General features: G+C 42.7%; 1 protein-coding gene across 1 annotated transcript in view; it reads left to right on the forward strand.

Moving 5' to 3' along the window:
• LOC111977924 (protocadherin-15-like) overlaps window positions 1-15,480 on the forward strand; it is a 280,873-nt gene that overhangs the window by 238,472 nt on the left and 26,921 nt on the right. Inside the window, exons 27-32 of the mRNA XM_070448498.1 lie at window positions 585-800; window positions 1,779-1,867; window positions 4,093-4,269; window positions 7,080-7,295; window positions 8,404-8,412; window positions 8,805-8,921. Coding sequence (XP_070304599.1) covers window positions 585-800; window positions 1,779-1,867; window positions 4,093-4,269; window positions 7,080-7,295; window positions 8,404-8,412; window positions 8,805-8,921 — 824 coding nt within the window. The remainder of the gene's footprint in view (window positions 1-584; window positions 801-1,778; window positions 1,868-4,092; window positions 4,270-7,079; window positions 7,296-8,403; window positions 8,413-8,804; window positions 8,922-15,480) is intronic.

A 15,480-nucleotide genomic window follows, 5' to 3' on the forward strand; every position in this document is an offset into this window, starting at 1 on the left:
GGTTCACTAGACTATATGCGTCATTTAAAAAAATTTCAATGAACATTCGAACAGTCCGGCCCTCGGCTTGTAGCTAAATTTTTTATTTGGCCCTCCGTCCATTTGACTTTGACACCCCTGATGAATGAGTATGAGAGCATGGAATTTAAGACTCAAGTTCCCCCTCTCCTGGCCAAATTAGATCAATGCACTCTCGTCCTTCAGGGAACAATGACAATAGTACATTTTGGTCAATGAGCAAATGTTCTTATCCAGAGCGACATGCTTAGATGATGGTAATTTGATTTGTAAGTTGCCTCAATACTTTATTCTATGCCCTCCATTTGTGTGTATTCTATGTGCATATTTGTGGCGACAAGGAAAGCAGTCTGTCCCAAAATTTGCAACCACCACTGAAGCACACTCATCATTTCTGCCATTGTTAAAGTGATAGTTCACCCAAATTACAAAATTACATTCCAGTTTCCTTTCCCTGTAAGCAGTCTACCGTGTGTGTGTGTGTGTGTTTGTGTGTGTATGTTGTTGTGGTTGTGGGTTTTCTTGTGTGTGTTTGTGTGTGTGGTTGTGGGTTTTCTTTTACCTAGGCCACTGATGCAGATACAGGGAACTACAGTGCCAATGCGTACCGGCTGATCATCCCGCCCACGGCAGACGGTCAAGACAGCTTTGTGATCGAGCAGTACACGGGCATCATCAAGACGGCCATCATGTACCGCAACATGCGCAGGTCCTACTTCAAGTTTGAGGTCATTGCCACCGACAACTACGGAGAGGGTCTGAGCAGCAGCGCCGATGTGGTGGTGAGTGTCTACTGTCCTCAAACAACCCATATCCCTCCATGGTTTGAAACACACTCTCACACACACATATGTAAACCTTTATTTCCTCCAGTGTTTCTCATTGGGCAAGTGATATGAGACTGCAAAGTCTGGCAGTTAGTAGTGTGTCATCCGTTAACTGTGATCTTAACAGATGCCAAGCCCCACACCCCCCACCCGAACAACCTGATGGGTTTATTAGTGTCAGACAGTTTTCCTCTGAGCTGATGTATTCATTAGGAAGCTACATGATGATGAAACATGATTTATTTTCTATCTAGACTGTATCTAACTATCAATATATTACATTATGAAGAGCAGTAACAGCACACAAGATGCGTAATGTGTATGCCAGTGAACCCCTCTGCTTCGCGCTGATGATGCAATTCAACTATACATGGAAAGGGTTTTCTGCTCATTGTAATTGGTGTGTTTGTGTGTGCATGTGTGTGTGTGTGTGTGTGTCTTTTTACTTAGACAATACATTTCCATTTGCTTCCAGTTATTGGAGCCAGTGTTGATCCTAATGTGTAGGGCAAACAAGTCTGTAATGACACAGAAGGAGTGTTTGGGACGGGTGACAGCGACGTGTGCCATGTAACCATGTTGACCATTTTCAAGAGAAAATGTAATTTCATGGAGGCCGTGTGTGAGATTTGGCCTCAGAGCCAGTGCACTTACTGCGCCGGCAAATATTAGGTGCCATTAGATTTGCCACATGGCACCAATACAAGCAGGCAATTCAGTTTCTCGTTTTGGCCACCAGGAGCATGTCAAGCATGAATGTACAACATTTACATATCCTCTCTCTCTCTCTCACAGACACTTTTTCTTTCTCTCACTGCTGCTCTCTTTCTCTTTCTCTTTCTTTCTCTTTCTCTTTCTCCCTCTTTTTCTTTCTCCCTCTTTCTCTTTCTCCCTCTTTCTCTTTCTCCCTCTCTCTCACTGTCTCTCTCTCAGGTGTCTGTGGTCAACCAACTGGATATGCAGGTGGTGATGTCCAATGTCCCGCCCACTGTTGTGGAGGAGAATAAAGATCAGCTTATTGCGTAATGCACCAGTCAATCACTTTCTTTCAGGGTTATTGTCACATTGAACATGCTTGGTTAAATTGAAAACGTATTAGGGTCCTAAAGGCCCCTGAACACTCAACAGAAACAGGAGAGTGGAGTAAGAGGAATAGCATAGTGGGATTGCATACATTTCCCCCCCCCTGATGAATAAGGGGCCTTGGTTCAAGGTGTCACGATGCAACTTGCAAACTCTGCTAGTGAAATTGTTTGTGTTGGATGAGAGGGTAGTCTCCAACTGTGTTTTGAGACTTTATGGAACAGAAAAAAAGTTCTAGCACTTCAGAAGTTTGAGCATTTTTGAATAACCCCTGTGTTGCACAACTTACAGTATGTCCTCAATGGCTTCACTGTATGTTTATTTTCTGTCTCCCTTAACCAATGATTGGGCAATTAAAACCACTGATTGTCCAGATAGACAGTCAAATACATTTTTCTCAATCAGTTGATGACTGAAAAACAGTACAGTTTCTAGACAGATAATAAAATAAGAAGGTATTCATTATTTTCAAATGTCACTTTAAATGACACTACCCCTCTAAGATTGCTGCTCTATGCTTTGACAACTACATTGTGTTTAGTTGGTCATTCTGATAACATCTGAGAGGTCTCCCATTTTCCTTGGTCCTAGTTGGGGACCACAACAATTACATGGGTACTCTATTCAAAAGTCAATGTCATAATTTGTGGGTGACAACACATGAAGGTGAAGTGAACCAAGGCAACCACTACTAACGTTTGATCAGCACATTGTAACACACAGCATGACAGAAGTTTATGAATGATTCATAAAGCCTCCACATCATGGTAAAGATGGATTTAGAAATATGAAGTTATATCTAATGCTTAAGCGATACCTGCACTGTTAAACCTTTCCTGTAAATGTACAGCATTATACTTGCACCAGAGTTTCCAGCAAAATCAATACAGTGATTTTGCTTTACAGCAGAGATACTGTAATACATTTTACAGTACTATTTTACTTACTGTAAAACATATTACGGTATCCCTACTGTAAATTAACAGCAGGGATGATGTAATGATACAACACTAATTATTATCTGAGTGATTTCTTTTCTACGTCGCACTGGAAGATATTTAGAGCAGACTGAAATGGCTTGTGTCAACTTGAGCAACAGTGCCAGTCAAAAGTCTGTGATTTATTTAGAATTCAAGGCATACTTAACCAGCATGGCTACCGCAGCATTCTGTAGGGATACGCCATCCCATCTGGTTTGCGCTTAGTGGGACTATCATTTATTTTTCAACAGGACAATGACCCAACACACCTCCAGGCTGTGTAAGGGCTATTTGACCAAGAAGGAGAGTGATGGTGCTGCATCAGATGACCTGGCCTCCACAATCACCTGACCTCAACACAATTGAGATGGTTTGGGATGAGTTGGACCGTAGAGTTAAGGAAAAGCAGCCAACAAGTACTCAGCATATTTGTGAACTCCTTCAAGACTGTTGGAAAAGCATTCCTCATGAAGCTGGTTGAGAGAATACCAAGAGTGTGCAAAGCTGTCATCAAGGCAAAGGGTGGCTACTTTGAAGAATCCCAAATATAAAATATATTTTGATGTGTTTGACACTTTTGGGGGGTTATTACATTATTCCATATGTGTTATTTCATAGTTTTGATGTCTTCACTACTATTCTACAATGTAGAAAATAGTAAAAAGAAAGAAAAACCCTTGAATGTGTAGGTGTGCCCAAACTTTTGACTGGTACTGTAGCTAAGAAAACATGCCGTAATTCAATGTTGGCCAGCAATAAAGATACTTATAAAGTCAAGGTACCTAACCAGCAGCTTCTGAAAATACTATTCCACTTCACAGCAGCTTCAAGAAGATATTTATTACAATAGTCTGAGCTTCATGTGTCTCACCTGACGGCATGAGGTTGGTGCCTGAAACTGATCATTTGAATTTACAGTAAGCATAAGCTATTACTGTAAATAAATACAGTATGTTCGTGGAATTTTTACAGGAGGCTTCTAATTCCAGATATTAACAGTATTTTCAGCATTTTACCCATAGTGCAGTGCAATCTACAGCATCGATGCTGTAAAACAGATTTGCAGTATTGTCCTGTGCATTCTACAGTGTTTTACCGTTGAAATGTACAGAAAGTCTTGGTGCTGTACTATACTTTATTTAAAAAATGAACATACCACATTGGTTTTGTCTCCCAAATATCAGTATTATGGAGCGATACGTCCAGGACCAGATCCCAGGGGCCAAGGTGGTGGTGGAGTCCATCGGGCCGCAGCTGTTCGGAGACGGCTTTGACCAGGAGGACTACACCAAGTCAGACCTGATGGTGTATGCCATTGACCCTCTGACCAACAGGGCCATATCACGCCAGGAGCTCTTTAAGTGAGTGAGCCAACACAATTAAATTAAAGGCTATTTACCCTTGTCTCTCTCTCTCCTCTTCTCTCTTTTTATCTTGCTACATACATTCTTTGTCTTATCCTCCATTCTACCCTATGAATTAGTCAGCAAATGCATTTTTTTCCTTCTCTATCTCTCTCCACACATCCCCAGGCCCTTTCCTTCTATCCAAAGGCCCCTGTCCCCCAGCAGGGTGTGTTAATTCAGTCACTCACCAGAATGGTGGGGAGGGTGGAGAGAGAGAGGAAATGTTTATGTGAGAGAGAGAGAAAGGGAGGTACTATTCCATCAATCCATCAGTGGCTGATACTAAGCCTCCAAGAGGCTCCAACATTCTGGAGAAATGCAATCTTAGCATTTGTCCCCCTGTATGAAGAGAGAGTGAGACACTCCTCAGCGCCCAGGGTTCCCCTCTTACAAAGCAGGTGAAATGCTTTTTTACACTGTAAAGGCGCAGGTGAAAAGTGCTTTTGTAACACTTTTCACAGCAGAACCATGTTGCTCCCATTTATCTCATACAGGGTTAGGCCCTACTTCCCCTACAAGATAAGAAGGAGAGCATGAGGAGTGGGGTGGCGAAAGAGAATTCAACTTTTTAATTCACATTACATCCTTGCCTTATCTTTCGTTGTGAATGGCAACGTGACATTCTTGGTCCACAAGTCAAATGTATTGTAAATGTCACAGTAGCCACGAGCCAGTAAGCACAAACTATTCAACAATGCCAGAAATATTTTTTTCTAAAACATTTACGCTATTGAATAATGCAACCAAATTATATTACACTATTGAATAATGCAACCAAACCATATTACACTTTTGAACAATGTGACAATTCACAAGCATGTACGTGCAGGCTTTATTTTCTCGTCAGAAGTTTACAGTCATTACATTTTAGCTAAAAGCACTGAGATGCTATAACAGCATGTCTTCATCAAGTAACGTTAGCCTATCAAAAATAACGATTAGCCCAAATATAAAACTACAGTAGGCCTAGCATACAACAAATCAGGCTTCACGTTTATCAGTATCATGAAAATCATTACATGTGGTAAAGGCAAATTGTGACTGAAAACGTGGGTATAAGTGAATTCACTTATTCAAATAAAATGCCTAATGATTTGTAATTGTGCACAATTACTCTGTACTTCAATCTAATCAACTATAACCTACTGATAACAACCACAGCTGCAGGTATCCTAGAGAAGCCTATGCGCTCTGATCTGGGCCTGGCCAGAGGAAACGCAATGTCATGTTTTTATAGCCTAAGCGGTGTATTTCTACTCTAAAATAAACCCTTTATTTGTGTTCTGTGAAAATTCGAATGTGATAATATTCACACTTCTGGTGTCTAGGCCTTTTTAATCCAAAATTATTGAATGTAATTAATCCATCAACACAATAGTGATGACATGATAAGTATCTTTTTAAAAACAGATGCAAAGGCCTACGTGATGCAACCCTGTATACAGCAAGCTCAACCCTGTTCATTTTATTGTCTAATCGCAGTGGTTGTTTCTTTGTCTGTGTAAAGGGTTTTAATGTTTTCATCCTCCATAGGGAGTTTTTCCAGGAGTATAAATAAACAACAACATGTGACTTGATTAGAAAAATAATCTCAAATCAAATAAAACATTTTTGGTCACATACACATATTTTGCAGATTTTATTGCGGGTGTAGCGAAATGCTTGTGTTCCTAGCTCCAACAGTGCAGTAGTATCTAACAGTGCAGTAGTATCTAAAAAGGATTCACAACAATACACACAAATCTAAAAGTAAAAGAATGGAATTAAGAATTATAAAATATTAGAACGAGCAATGTCGGAGTGGCATTGACTAAAATAGAGTAGAATAGAATACACTATATACATATGAGATGAGTAAAGCAGTATGTAAACAGTATTTAAACATTATTAAAGTGGCCAGTGATTCCAAGTCTATTTAAATAGGGTAGCAGCCTTTTAGGTGCAGGGTTGCGTAACCAGGTGGAAGCCGGCTAGTGATGGCTATTTTAACAGTCTGATGACCTCTATGGGATCGGAATATGGGGCTTTGGTGACAAAACGGATGGCACTGTTATAGAATTTATCCAGTTTGCTGAGTAGAGTTTTGGAGGCTATTTTGTAAATGACATCGCCGAAGTCAAGGATCGGTAGGATAGTCAGTTTTACGAGGGTATGTTTGGCAGCGTGAGTGAAGGAGGCTTTGTTGCGAAATAGGAACCCAATTCTAGATTTACTTTTGGATTGGAGATGCTTAATATGAGTCTGGAAGGAGAGTTTACAGTCTAGCCAGACACCTAGGTATTTGTAGTTGTCCACATATTCTAAGTCAAAGCTGTCCAGAGTAGTGATGCTAGTCGGGCGGGCAGGTGCGGGCAGCAATCGGTTGAAGAGCATGCATTTAGTTTTACAAGCATTTAAAAGCAGTTGGAGGCCACGGAAGGAGTGTTGTACAAAAAAACGCATGTTTTTCTTTGTATTATCTTTTACTAGATCTAATTCTCCTACATTAATTTCACATTTCCACAAACTTGAAAGTGTTTCCTTTCAAATGGTATCAATATCCTTGCTTCAGGTCCTGAGCTACAGGTAGTTTGATTTGCGTATCATGTTGACTATCATGTTTAATCTTGCATTCTAAACGCCTGTGTTTAAGATAAGAACACTTATTGGCAAATCTAAATGCCTAATGTTTACGTTTTAAACACTGACATCTAGGTTATAAACGTGTCACATGTTTCATGGTTTTACAGTGTTGTGTGACTGACTGACTGTGTTTCGTCCGGCAGGTCTCTGGACGGGAAGCTGGTGGACATCAACAAGGAGTTCCAGCCCTACCTGGGTCAGAGAGGACACATCCTGGAGATCCGCACGCCCATCATGGCCAGAGTGAAAAAGCCTGCCCAGGCCGTGGGCCACACAGAGGGGGCGCTGCTTGCCCTCGCCATCATCATCATCCTCTGCTGCATCCCCGCCATCGTCATCATCATGGTTACCTACAAACAGTGAGTGAACAACCGCTGTTGTCGTAGCTACACGCACCATGTGTGTGTATGGTAATGGTTGCCTTTCAAAGATAGCACTGTAGTTTGGTGAGACTAAGGAAATGTGCATGGTGCCAGTTATTCAGCCGAGCACAGCTCTTCCTGTCTCTCTCTCTCTAACTAATTAGTGATGCTAACAGCATACACCATCAATCTAATTTCTCGATCTAATGTTCCTGTTCACGCACTTTGAAAGCAGATTCATTTACAATCGTTTGTGACAAATTTCCAAAGCCAATTGTGACCGTCACGGTGCGTCTTCACTCCTCCACTACCCCATCACAACCACCATCACACACATACAGATACACACACACAGATACACACACACAGCCACACCTCTATGTTGTTCTATGTGCCGTGTGAATCCACGGGGTGTGTTACAAAAAAACACGTATGTCTGGGTAATGTTTATACTTAGCAGATGGGTCAGAGTGGTTACCCTGAGCTGAACAAACACATACACACACACACACACTCACATTGCAGAAATAGATATGATGTGCTAGTTTGTGCAACGGTATGTCTGGGAGAATATTCTGATGCAAACATTGTCGTTTCACTCCTCTGGGGTAATTGCATTTTGGTGTGAATAAATCATGCTGATAACAAAAGAAAAATGAAAAAGCTTCTTGAGTTCCTGCAGACATACTGTAGCTTGGCCTGATGCTTTGCATAATATTGTGAGCTAAGAAATAGAGTAGAATTTGTTACAAAGGACTCTTATTATTATATACAGTTGTGAAATAAGCTGAGCTCTTTGATAGGGTGTTTTATCCAAAGCCTGTCTATTATGTGAAGAACTTTATAGGATTCTCATGAATAATGCACATTGTTTCACCTAAAGCGATGTGTTTTTCAAAAGGAACCTTAACAACCACTAAACATTAACATTTTATGGAGTTGCAGGAGCATTGAGGCATCTCCAATTCCCAATTTAATTAATGTTTCTCATTGTGTTGTATTAACAAAATAGGAATTAACTAATTGTATAATTGAAGGTCTGTTGTGTTTTCTTTTTCCCTCTGCTCCCCTTGTATCCCGCACTGTCTGGTTAACCATCCACCAGATTCAAAGAGTGAGTAACTGTCCATGTGATATGAGTGATCTCTCTTTTATGCTGTTGAGTGTGCACGCTACATGGTCCTCAATACTAAATAGTCATTTAAAGATTGATCAAGGAGTCAGAATAACAATATTGCAATTAAGAGAAAAGTGCAAACATTCAAGTTCAAGTCATCCCCTTCAAATGGGTTTAAATCCCCAGTAATTGGGAAAGACAATGACTTGCCTTTTTATCAAGTTTTATACATTTTTATCTCAGTCAGTTAAAATTAGCCACATACTGTGCTAATCTTCAATCACTTCAATCACCAAAGACATGTAGCCTTCATGGGGATGTTATAGAATGTTATAGAAACAAAGGGCAGTGGATGGACTCAAACTGGTTAAACTTTATTTGAACTTCAGGAGACAGGCGGAATGTGCCAAAACTGCCAGGATTCAGCAGGCTCTACCAGCGGGAAAGTCTGCCCCTCCACGTGCCTCGACAGCCAATCTCTACGAGGAACTGGGGAACAGCAGCATGTAAGTCACCTTTGAATGCTTCCTCCTAACCCCCTCATTTCCGGTTTCAGGTACCATATACCGATGAGTAATGCCTATTTGTGCATACGATATAGTTTGCGTATGTTAGGACATTGCCTATTTTTCAAACAGCAAAACAATTTCTTGACTAAAAAGGCCTTTGTCCACCAACAATGGACTAACAACAGACATCGGTCTTTCAAGCAAGTCATGTTGAGCTTTAGACATTTTAAGGACTGCACCCAATGCTTTTGCCTAGTCCATATGTAGGGTCAAATAGCAAAACAAGAGTGTTTGAGCTTAGACACAACTTTGCTTTGAGATAGTGGCTAGTCTCCTAACCCTGTTCTTGAATATTTTTAATTGACATTTACTTAATATTTTATTGTAGCTGTATCTGAGATATTATTAAAGTACTATACAACGTTAGATAATTTGTATTGGAATATAGTGGTATAATGTCAGGGATGCTAGGTAATACTCTTACGACACCATTTTTGCCTCCACAAAAAGTGATCCTCCCTGCTTCTTTAGACGCTAATAGCTTATGTCCTATCATCCATAAAATGGAAGTACCTCTGTGACTGTGCTTTGATTTCTTCAACTCAATTATGATTAGATTTTAGATTTTTGTACAAATTTTTTAATGACATTTTTATTGAACCTTTATTTAACTAGGCAAGTCAGTTAAGAACAAATTCTTATTTACAATGACGGCTTACCAAAAGGCACAAGGCCTCCTGTGGGGACGGGGGCTGGGATAAGAAAATAATAATATATTTTTTTAAATGCATAAATTAGGGCCTCCCGGGTGGCGCAGTGGTCTAGGGCACTGCATCGCAGCGCTAGCTGTGCCACCAGAGTCTCTGGGTTCGCGCCCAGGCTCTGTCGCAGCCGGCCGCGACCGGGAGGTCCGTGGGGCGACGCACAATTGGCCTAGCGTCATCCGGGTTAGGGAGGGTTTGGCCGGTAGGGATATCCTTGTCTCATCGCGCTCCAGCGACTCCTGTGGCGGGCCGGGCGCAGTGCGCGCTAACCAAGGGGGCCAGGTGCACAGTGTTTCCTCCGACACATTGGTGCGGCTGGCTTCCGGGTTGGAGGCGCGCTGTGTTAAGAAGCAGTGCGGCTTGGTTGGGTTGTGCTTCGGAGGACGCATGGCTTTCGACCTTCGTCTCTCCCGAGCCTGTACGGGAGTTGTAGCGATGAGACAAGATAGTAATTACTGGCGATTGGATGCCACGAAATTGGGGAGAAAAGGGGGTAAAATTTAAAAAAATGCATAAATTAAAATATAGGACAAAACACACATCACGACAAGAGAGACAACACAACACTACATAAAGAGAGACATAAGAAAACTACATAGCAAGGAAGCAACACATGACAACAACATGATAGCAACACAACAAGGTAGCAGCACAAAATATGGTACATTATTGGGCACAGACAACAGCACAAAGGGCAATAAAGTAGAGACAACAATACATCACGTAAAGCAGCCACGACTGTCAGTAAGAGTGTCCATGATTGAGTCTTTGAACGAAGAGATTGAGATAAAACTGTCCAGTTTGAGTGTTTGTTGCAGCTTGTTCCAGTCGCTAGCTGCAGCAAACTGAAAAGACGAGTGTGCTTTGGGGACCATTAACAGTATGTGACTGGCAGAATGGGTGTTGTATGTGGAGGATGAGGGCTGCAGTAGATATCTCAGATAGGGGGTGAGGCCTAAGACCAGTTTACAGAGTGAGGCCTAAGACCAGTTTACAGAGGAGTATAGAGTGCAGTGGAGCATTGGTGGCAAATCTGATGGCCGAATGGTAAAGAACATCTAGCCGCTCGACAGCACCCTTACCTGCCGATCTATAAATTATGTCCCCGTAATCTAGCATTGGTAGGATGGTCATCTGAATCAGGGTTAGTTTGGCAGCTGGGGTGAAAGAGGAGTGATTACAATAGATGAAACCAAGTCTAGATTTAACTTTAGCCTGCAGCTTTGATATGTGCTGAGAGAAGGACAGTGTACCATCTAGCCATACTCCCAAGTACTTGTATGAGGTGACTACCTCAAGCTCTAAAGTTTAGAGCTCTCCCCACAGGTGTGATTACTACCTCTGAAGGTTTAGAGTCTAAACCTTCAGAGGTAGTAATCACACCTGTGGGGAGAGGGGTATTCTTCTTACCAAACCAGATGACCTTTGTTTTAGAGGTGTTCAGAACAGGGTTAAGGGAAGAGAAAGCATGTTGGACACTAAGAAAGCTTTGTTGTAAAGCATTTATCACAAAATCCAGGGAGGGGCCAGCTGAGTATAAGACTGTATCATCTACATATAAATGGATGAGAGAGCTTCCTACTGCCTGAGCTATGTTGTTGATGTAAATTGAGGAGAGCGTGGGGTCTAGGATCGAGCTTTGGAGTACTCCCTTGTTGACAGGCAGTGGCTGAGACATAAAGATGTTCTGACTATATACACTGTACTCTTTGAGAGAGGTAGTTAGCAAACCAGGACAAAGACCCCTTAGAGACACCAATACTCCTTAGCTGATGTACTTGCGATGTTTTGAGTGGATAATTTATCTCCTGTCCAGATATTGACAGTTGAACTGCTGTTATAATACATTTAACTTGTGTATTCAAATCCATTTTTCATCAAATTACTCTGATACTGTATCCACCATAATACACATGCTCTACCCTGCTGCACTACCTTTGAGTCCAAATCACATATTTTATATTGTTTCTTACTATAATCATAATACTATTATGAAGAATTCTGGAATAACAGTCTGTAGCACCATCCTCACCCCTTCTCCTCTGCTTCCTCACCCTTCATCCTTCCTTCACCTGTGTTTCAAATCTTTCTTTTCTTCACCCTCCATCTACATTCCTAATCGGACAGGGCTAAAAGGTTTGAGATCGATGAAGCCGACCGCCAGAGACGCCTTAGCAGCTTCGCCTGTCGCGCCAACTCCTCCTGTGGCAACGGGTCGCTGCACAGCATCCTGCCCAAGTCAGAGAGCAACGTCACCTTTCTGTCAGACCACCACCCCCTTTCTGTCAGACCACCACCCCCTTTCTGTCAGACCACCACCCCCTTTCTGTCAGACCACCACCCCCTGACCACTACCAATCCACTCTCTACAATGAAGAAGATGGGAACATCAGCAGTCCCTATGGGACAGGGAGAGAGGGCTCTTTTTCCCCCTCCCCCTCTGGAGGGTCTGGGAAGGCCTGTATCATACCGACCATTCTCTATGGAGGGTCAGAGGGGTACGAGTTGCTGAACATACAGGCTCTGCTGGACCCGGTCCAGTGGGACCTGCAGCTGCTCCAGGCTGGGATGAAGGGCCAGGATGGCTTGGAGGGTTATGATGTCCAGAGCAGCCGCAACACAGAGGAGAGCAAGCTGTCGGTCAGGCCATGCAGGAGAGATGCCCCAGGGGAGCGCGTGACTCCAGGGGCTCCCTGACTTTCCTTCCACTACTGCGGAACCGGGACAGCATTGACATGCTGGAGCTGAGTGCGGAGAGCCTGTTCTCCATCATGATCCGCACCCACAGCCACATGTCAATAGGGAAGGATGTGCCCCCCGTATCATCATCACACAGGGGGAGGGCTCCACGCCACTGGCCCAGAAGCCCACCCAGCCTGTCCCCAGGAAGTTCAGCTGCAGCATCTCCAGCTACATAACCGCTGAGCCCTGCGAGATAACGGTGGAGATCATCCCTGACCCGCCTGAGAATCTGTCACCTCCCCCTCCACCTCATTCCTCTTCTCAATCGCCTCATTCTAGTCCTCCCCCTCCTTCTCCTCCTCCTCCTTCTCCCTTATATCCTTCTCCAACTCCTTCCTCATCTCCTCCCCCTGCACCCTCCAATCCTCACTACAGCGAGCCTGATCATTCTCACCCTCCCTCTTTCCCTCCCTCTCCTGCTGTCTGGAATCATGCCCCTCCACCACTGCCCCCACCACCTCCATCCCCTTTTTCTCCCTCTTTTGGATGGCCACGCCACACTGTTCAGTTTGTCCCAACCTCCCTGCCGCCCTTTTCCTCACTCTGCCCTGTCTCCTCCCGGGCCCCTCGGAACCAGAAGGAACTCGGACACAAAGCAGATCTGGGTCCTGTGAGGAACCAAACCAGCCAAACCTGACCAGCACAGAATCTGTGGACCTACCAAACTCAACCAAAAAAACTAACTCCTCTGAGCTGGAAACAAGCCAACAAAGCACTAACAATGTGACCTCAGAGGTCCAGGAGCCGAGCCAATCAAACCAGTCAAATACAGACTCTGTGATTGAGGAACTAAGCAATCACTTTCCATCCCAATCCACCACTTTCTGATATTCTCTGTCTGATGTTTTTGTAAGTGTTATCATCAACAAAATAGTTTATTTTATAATAATCATGTCATCACAACTAACAGCAAGTGGGATCTAAGTAAGCGGAAAGATCCCATAGGTTTTCAGAAAAAGGGGCCGATCCTTAAGAGGTTTAAACTGAGGAAAATATTTAAATATCAAACACTGTCATCTTCCCAAATGTATAACACCTTGTTTTTTTTCTGTCACCAACCATCCTCTACCTACCTCCTGTTCTGCTAGAAATATTCCATTAAGTTCTCAAGGCTTGAGCAATATGTTGAAATGGACCTACATAAAAAGTACTCCTTTTATGTTGTACTCCCATACAATAGTTTTTTTAACGAGAGTGGTCTATTATGTTCAATGCTTTAGAAATAGAGATAGGTGAAGAGGTTGGGAGAAGGAAGGGAACTCACAGGGATTGAACCAAGGTCTATGTGAGTATGTAGATGGATAACTTTAGAGCCTTTATGACTCATTCATACAAACAAACTTCTTCTAAACCCACTCTCCCTTGATAGTATCCAATCAGAAGCTTCACATTGTGAGCCTAATGGTTTTTTATTTCCCATGAGTACCCTGTTGAGTGGAGAGCTCTTATTAATCACAGAGGACAGTGCATTCGATCAGAATAGCCACAAAATCTATATAATACATCCTGAAGAAAAGAGTTTCATGAGAAAAGCGCAGTCCCATTTACTTATTTCAAAACCATGCAAGGACATTTTATTTGTTTAAGAGTGCAGGAAAATTGAAAGTTTCCAGAACAACATTGAATTCTACAAACTTTATAAAGTGATCTGAAGAGGGGATGGAATAGAGTGTGACACAGAGTTCAGATATTTCTCTAGATGTTTGCCATTGGGAATTGGTAGTTGAAGCTGTGGGTTTATCAGTAGGCTGATGATGTTGTGCATGGAGAAAGTTAACTCCTAGGGGACATGTCTGTGTACATCTGGTCCCTCTTTGGACACTGTGCTAACAAACCACCAAACGAGCTTCAATGCCATACAACACTCCTTCTGTGGCCTCCAACTGCTTTTAAATGCTAGTAAAACTAAGTGCATGCTCTTCAACCGATTGCTGCCCGCACCCTCCCGCCAGACTATCATCACTACTCTGAACGGGTCTGACTTAGAATATGTGGAGAACTACAAATACCTAGGTGTCTGGTTAGACTATAAACTCTCCTTCCAGACTCACATTAAGCATCTCCAATCCAAAATTAAATCTAGAATTGGCTTCCTATTTCGTAACAAAGCCTCCTTCACTCATGGTGCCAAACATACCCTCGTAAAACTGACTATCCTCCGATCCTTGACTTCGGTGATGTAATTTACAAAATAGCCTCCAACACTCTACTCGGCAAAATGGATGTAGTCTATCACAGCGCCATCCGTTTTGTCACTAAAGCCCCATATACTACCCACCTCTGCGACCTGTATGCTCTCGGGGCTGGCCCTCACTACATATTCGCCGCCAAACCCACTGGCTCCAGGTCATCTATAAGTCTATGCTAGGTAAAGCCCCGCCTTATCTCAGCTTACTGGTCACCATAGCAACACCCACCCATAGCACACGCTCCAGCAGGTATATTTCCCTGGTCATCCCCAAAGCCAACATTTCATTTGGCCGCCTTTCCTTCCAGTTCTCTGCTACCAATGACTGTAACGAATTGCAAAAATCACTGAAGTTGAAGTCTTATATCTCCCTCTCTAACTTCAAGCATCAGCTGTCAGAGCAGCTTACCGATCACTGTACCTGTACACAGCCAATCTGTAAATAGCACACCTAACTACCTCATCCCCATATTGTTACTTATCCTTTTGCTCTTTTGCACCCCAGTATCTCTACTTGCACATCATCATCTGCACATCTATCACTCCAGTGTTAATGCTAAATTGTAATTATTTTGCCTCTATGGCCTATTTATTGGCTTACCTCCCTACTCTTCTACATTGGCACACACTGTACATAGATTGTTCCATTGTGTTATTGACTGTACGTTTGTTTATGTGTAACTCTGTGTTGTTGTTTTTGTCGCACTGCTTTGCTTTATCTTGGTCAGGTAGCAGTTGTAAATGAGAACTTGTTCTCAACTAGCCTACCTGGTTAAATTAAGGTGAAATAAAAATTCAAATAAAATGTCTGTACAGATCCTCACAGCATGCTAAACTAGTAGCTGCATTACGGCTCTGTGGA

This window comes from Salvelinus sp. IW2-2015, linkage group LG18 (assembly GCF_002910315.2).
Source record: "Salvelinus sp. IW2-2015 linkage group LG18, ASM291031v2, whole genome shotgun sequence".
Lineage (NCBI taxonomy): Eukaryota > Metazoa > Chordata > Actinopteri > Salmoniformes > Salmonidae > Salvelinus > Salvelinus sp. IW2-2015.